At 42.5% G+C, this 6,546-nt stretch overlaps 1 protein-coding gene across 1 annotated transcript in view; it reads right to left on the bottom strand.

Moving 5' to 3' along the window:
- Positions 1-820: 820 nt before the first annotated feature.
- Positions 821-6,546, bottom strand: part of LOC122554906 (NACHT, LRR and PYD domains-containing protein 3-like) — a 10,200-nt gene continuing 4,474 nt past the window's right edge. The window contains 4 exon segments of the mRNA XM_043700296.1: positions 821-1,402; positions 1,559-1,726; positions 1,858-1,944; positions 3,844-5,563. Coding sequence (XP_043556231.1) covers positions 1,321-1,402; positions 1,559-1,726; positions 1,858-1,944; positions 3,844-5,563 — 2,057 coding nt within the window. The 3' untranslated portion in view covers positions 821-1,320.

Here is a 6,546-nt window from a genome sequence, read left to right as displayed (position 1 = left end):
TGCAACAGTGGTAGACTCGCCAATTTTAAGGGCATTTAAATGGTCATTGGATAAACATATGGACCAGAATGGAACAGTGTAGGTTAGATGGGCTTCAGATTGGGTTCACAGGTTAGCAAAACATTGAGGGCCGAAGGGCCTGTACTGTGCTGTCATGTTCTCTGTTCTACAAATCATTCAAATTCTTTCTTATATTTCAAGAATTACTTTATACAGAAAAAAATCTTTGTACATATAGTCACAAATGCAGGTCAGCTTTACACAATAGCATTTCAAGGAAAAAAATAAACATTGGAGTTTGATTCTATTCAAACAAACCAAAGACCTCTTACACATACAAGACATTTACATGCATTTGAGTCACGAGGCGAGAGTCTGAAAACTGAACGGACCCCCATTTTACTTCAGCAGAAACACCTCAGACAGTGGTCTTTCCCCACTGTATCTTGGGTAAAAATAACACCTTTACACCTCAGTGACAAGCTTCTTTACTGTCCATTTCCCAGCTGTGGATGTTATTGGTAAGACCATTGTAACTGTCATAGAGTCTGAGTCCGACAGCACAGAGGCATGCCTTTTAGCCTAAACTGGTCCATGCTGACCACAATGTCCGTCCACACTAACCCCATCTCCCTGCACTTGGCCCACATCCTTCCAATCCTTTCCTATCCTCCTATTTTTCCAAATGCCTTTTAAATGTTGTCAGTGTATCCACCTGAAGCACTTCCGCTGGCAGCTCATTCCATATGCGTACCACCCTCTGGGAAAAAAGATTGCTCCACAAGGTTCCCTTTTATTCTTTCCCCTCTAACCTTAAACCAATGCTGTCTAGTCTTCGATTCCCCAACCCTGGGAAAAAGACTGAGTGCATTCATCATATCCGTGCCTCTCATGATCGTATGCACCTCTATAAAAAGGTACCGTTCCTCAGTCTCCTACACTGTACAAAAAAAGGTCCGAGCTTGTTCAACCTCTCCCCGTAACTCAGTCTGTTCAGTCCAGGCAACAGTCTTGTAAAGTTTTTCTGCTCTCTTTCAGTTTAATAACATGCTCAATTTAACAGTTTAATGTCAGCTGAAATTGCCCAAAAAGTTGTTCTTGGTCTGTCTACTTGAATCGTTGATGTAACTTTCTGACACACTGAGGGAAACAGTAGGATAATTCCGAGGCACTGAACGTAGTACTCACTCACACCCTGACTGAGCTCAAACTGGAGGCTGGGAAACAGCGAATAAGATTTCAACTCCAAGTACAGCCATTTAAAGGGAGGGACGAGAATGTTGCTGTGATGAAAGGAGTGATGTTTATTAATGGAAATGTTTACACTGTAACTTTCAGCCCAGGTCTCATATCCTGCAATGACTTCAGTTGTCCGGGTGACGTGAAGGAGTTCTCCACCAGCCTAAAATTATTGAAGATGAAATAAACAGATTGAGCAATGTAACTAATAGGGAGTGAAGTTATTATTTCGAAAAGCAATTAAATAACTTTCACCAACAAATCTGACAAAGACATTAAAATGCTGCTTTGTGTATGAACCATTCAGACAGACACTCACCAGATTTGTTTCAGATTCCTGCACTTCCGTATGAGTTGGCAGAGAGTGGGGACAGATTGGCATGTGAAGGAGTTTGATCCCAGGTTCAGATACATAACTGACTGGTTTACACTGATGGCAGAGAGGAGATCCTTAGTGCAAGAATCTGTGAGACCAACATCCCAAAGACTGTGAGGCAGAGAGCAGAAAAGCGAAATAACAAGAGTCTGCATTAATTTCATTTTAATCAATACTGATAACAATGTGCACCGTTCAACATTCACATCTTTACGTACACAAATTCAGATTTTAGTACTTACTCAATTTTCTGTATTTTACAGTCCGGTTTCCCGAGAGCCAGAGCCAGCTGTTTTACTCCTGAATCTCCAAGTTTATTGCCCCGCAGTCTAAACAGAAACGTATAGAGGGCGAGAAACAAGTTGAATCAAATCAGGATCTGATTTTTATTCTTAGATGTCCCAGAACTGCTGAAAAACCCCAGCAAATTGAATATTCAAAGTTTCTCCAATTGACAATGCATTGCACCTTGTCCCACTCTACATACACTTGGATCAGTCAGCAGATGTGCTTGTTCAATAAATCGCCATCTGTGTCAAGCCTTTCAGTGTCTCTCCACCAGGTTTCACTCTGAACATCATAATCAGTCTGTGGGCAGACACTGATACACCTGGTCATGTTTGTGGAACATGTGTCACTACTGCAGGCTCTTCAGCTCAGGAATTCTGGACAAAGGCTGATTTCCCACCAGTTAAATAACAGAGCTTGTGTTTTTCTGCAGCTGCTGTAAGCTCCATCCCTCAGAAACTTTCAGATCAATATTCTGAATGTTAAAAATTCTTAAATGTTACAGCATTATTTATAAGGAAATAGAGTCTTTTGAGTTGATTCTCTATTAAATTGGGCCTATATTTATTTTGGCTGGCTTGGCAGTTGGAGGAATGTTTGGAACTCCCCCCGTAGAGCAAAGACCCGTGGATTATTCAAAATTCCTCGATTCATTGCTCTGGGTTGACTCAGGAGCCCTAACTGGTATATTTCTGCACGACATCAAGAATACCGAATAAACTATTATACCAACACCTTTTCTCTCAGATAATATTGGTTTACAAGTTAATTAAAGAATTGACTGACATCACGAGCAAGGCACCCACTTCCAACATTTTTTAACAAAGCAGCAGGAATCCCAAGCAAAATGTCTTTTAGTCACCTGTATTTGCTGTCATTGATGCCGTGTGCTAAGCTCATACCACTCTGAGGGACAGGCTAAGTTCCCTCAGTTGTAGATCACTATCCTGCAGTTGCTCTTTGCTTCCTGTCACTGAATATTTAGTGTTCGTGCTCCAATCCATATTTGATAGTTGGAGGAATTTCAGACAGAGATTGACAGCAAGAAATGTGGTCCTGAATCTTTCAAACAGCTCCAAAAGGTAAGTGATTTACTGCAGCGCTCGAAATTCTCAAAAGTCGACACCACTACCTATTTCTTCTGGGAATTTCCAATCCCAGATTCCGAAGAAATGTGCAGTGCAGTCTCCGTCAGGGAACAATGGTGGGGCAGAGGTAGGAGGAGATAGACACCTCTCCTCTACTTGGCAGATGGTAAGTTGTAAATTTAAAGGCCCAGACTGCTAGTGAATAGGTGAGTGAATAGGGAGGTAGGAGAACATGGGTGAGGTGGACTAGGTAGCTGAGTGGAAAGTCAGATCAGGAGGCTGGTTTGAAGGTTGGATCAGGTGTGAAGAGCTAGGTCTCAGTCAGACTGTTTGAAGAGAGGGGATGGTCAGCAATAATTAGGGGCTAGTGGTTAACCTGGTCTTAACATCTCCAGGGCATCTACCCAGCAAAGAACTGTCCAAAACCTCTGACCCTAGATGAGAATCAGAGATATCTGTAGAGAGTCCAGCTGGGGAATTGCTATTTTAAGACTTCCCAGGCAATTTCCATGAAGGTCCGTATACTAGGACCTTGGTAGAACAGCATCACACATCTTTGATGACCTAGACACTACTATTTGGCCCATGATTAATTATCAGTATAATTATCAGATCCTTTTAATGACATATGTTGACTAATCCCACACAAACAGTGAAATCCTTTGTTCAGAAGATCCAAGTTTAAATTTTCAGTTCTTGAATAAAAACTGGTCATCTTATTATCAGTTATATTGATTTTGGATCTATTTCTGTGAATTAAGTGAATCATTTGTTTCCTTTCCATCTAGAGAAATGGCACAATCTGTGACCGTTTGCCAATTTGTTTAGCGGTTTGCGATAAGGAAGAATTACCTCACCACCTGACACTTGTGAAGAGTAGGTATCAGTTGCTGAAGGTCTGCACACTCAATGCTGCAGAATTGCAAGTCAAGTTCTTGTATTAAATCACATAGTCCAATGAGGTGAGACAGGACTGCACAGTCAACTGGTTTCAGGACCAGCCCACGGAACGTAAGGATTTCTGCAGAACCGAGTACGATCTGAGTCAATGCTTTATTCTGAGTCTCAAACAAGTAGTGCAACATATTCTTTTTGTCATTTGGACTTGCTGTGTTTTTAATCTGACTTTTAACCTTCTGCTGCACCCAGTCAATCACTCGACAGGTTGTTGGATGGGGAAACCGACCCAGAAAACGCTGCAGGGGTTTAGCTGCCTGTGGAGAGGAGAGACCAGCAACAAAACGGAGAAATATATCAAATCGACCATCCTCCTCACTGAGACTCTGGATATCCTCAGGATCTGCAGACAGGAAATGAGCAAGTGCAGCTACAAACTCTTGGATGGTGAGATGTGGGAAGGTGTAAACCACACTCTGGACTGAGACATCTCTCTCCAAAAGTTCCATCAGGAACCCAGACAGGAACTGGGACGGTTGTAGATTGTACTGGATCAAATCACCATTTCGAAACACAATCTTCTTCTCAGACACTCCAGTGAAGGCCATCTCACCAAGCTTCAGTAACACATCACGGGGATCTTCAATCTCTCGGCCATGGTGTTCGAGAATGTTATAAATATAGTAGGAATACAGCTGGGTGATGGTCTCGGGAACTTATTGCTGTTTCCTGTCCTTTTCTGTGAAAAAGGGACCCAGTGACAGACCGAGGATCCAGCAGAACAAAGGGCTGTAACACATGGTGTACAGGATCTCATTCTCTTCTATGTGCTTAAAAACAGCTGCTGCCACTTTCTGATCATCAAAAAACTTGTTGAAATATTCCTTCTGTGCATCTCCAACAAACCCCAGGATTGTCCAGACAACACTGATCTCAGCCTTTTCCAATAAATGTAACTCAGTGGGACGAGTGGTTACTAACACCGAACATCCTGGGAGTAACTTGTGCTGGATTAAACTGTACACAATGTCAGACACATCACACCAACACTCAGGATCTGTGCACATAAACGGAGATTCTGTATTTCCCTGATTGTCAGAAAAATCAATTTTGCCCTTGAATTCATCCAAACCATCGAATATAAACAGCAATCCCTCAGGGTTTTTCCAGACTTCTCCCAGAACATCCCCAAAGTAAGGATACTGACTCTGTATCAGCTTCCTCAGGTTTATTCTCTCGTTAATAGTGTTCAAATCCCGGAAGTTAAAACTGAAAACAAATTGAAATTGAGGGTATATTTTCTCCATGGCCCAGTCATAAACAATCTTTTGCACCATTGTTGTTTTCCCAACCCCTGAGGCTCCAATCATTACCACCATAATTCCAGATGTGGAATTTCTTTGGGAGAAACTGCTCTGGAACAACTGCTCAGTTTGTAGTTTTTCCAGTTCTCTCTGGAGATGTTTCTCTCTGCACCTCTCATGGTGTCGGCCTCGTGCCAGCAGTTCATGTTCTACAACTGTCCGATCTCGTCCATTAGAGATGAGCGTTAACTCCGTGTACTGATCAACAAGCTGGAAAATCTTCACCTTCTCCTTCATTAGAATTGTGTTCACTTTCAGTTTCTCAGTTTGTACCCAGAGCAACTCCTTGTGTTTCTGCTGAACACCCTGAACTGGAACAGAGGGAGAAAGCCGTTCTCAATGTTAGATGTACTGTCACTATAACAATTTCTCAACATCATTTCATGATTTAATATTTACTATTGAATAAATTGTTGCAAATATTGTTTACAACTTCTGTCAACTTGCACGCAGCAACTGAATCTGATGACACCAGGTTATAGACCAGGTTGATTCGAATCACAACCTTCCAGAGCACTGCTCCTTCGCCAGAAAAGACAGCGATTTCAAATAAACCTGTTGGACTATAATGTGGTGACATGTGACTTCTCTTTTCTCTGGAGATTAGAAGGGATAACCAGAATAAAAAGTGTTTTGCGCCTGGCTGTAGCACCTCAAGGAGGATTCTGGGTAAGCCAAGATGGAGGACAGGAAAAGAAATTGTGGCTGTAACAGCTACTCCTTTTCTGAGATACTTTAGATGTTGGAGCTGACTTCCTCAAATTCCAGGAGCAGCAATTACTGTTTTAGAAGCTGTTGCACTGTTTTGGAACTTTAGGGGAAAAAAGATCAAAACAATGGGACTTTAGAAGGAGGAAGACAGACAAAGGCAGCGACCACATGGTCGGAAAAAGAAACCTACAGTGCTGTCTGACACAGCAGTGAATCTGCAGTTATTGCCTTTGCTGTTTAAGTTCAAGTATCTCTGGACATCGGAGTGCATCCAGGAAAAAATACCAAACAGCAGAATTCACAGCTGACCTTAGAGGAACCTGTTTGGGAGAGCCCACAGCACAGGAACAGATAAGTGCATAGTCTTTTAAGTGTAACCTTGCTATAAATCTACCACCTCCAAACGGACCCCACCACCAAGGATATATTTTCCTCCCTTCCCCTATTAGCGTTCCGAAAAGTCCACTCCCTCCATGACTCCCTCGTCAGGTCCACACCCCCCACCAACCCAACCTCCACTCCCGGCACCTTCCCCTGCAACCGCAAGAAATGCAAAACCTGCACCCACACCTCCCTCCTTACT

The sequence above is a fragment of the Chiloscyllium plagiosum genome, chromosome 12 (assembly GCF_004010195.1).
Source record: "Chiloscyllium plagiosum isolate BGI_BamShark_2017 chromosome 12, ASM401019v2, whole genome shotgun sequence".
Classification (NCBI taxonomy): Eukaryota; Metazoa; Chordata; class Chondrichthyes; order Orectolobiformes; family Hemiscylliidae; genus Chiloscyllium; species Chiloscyllium plagiosum.
The sequence above is the reverse complement of the archived record's forward strand: the minus strand, read 5'-3'. Positions and strand labels throughout refer to the sequence as shown.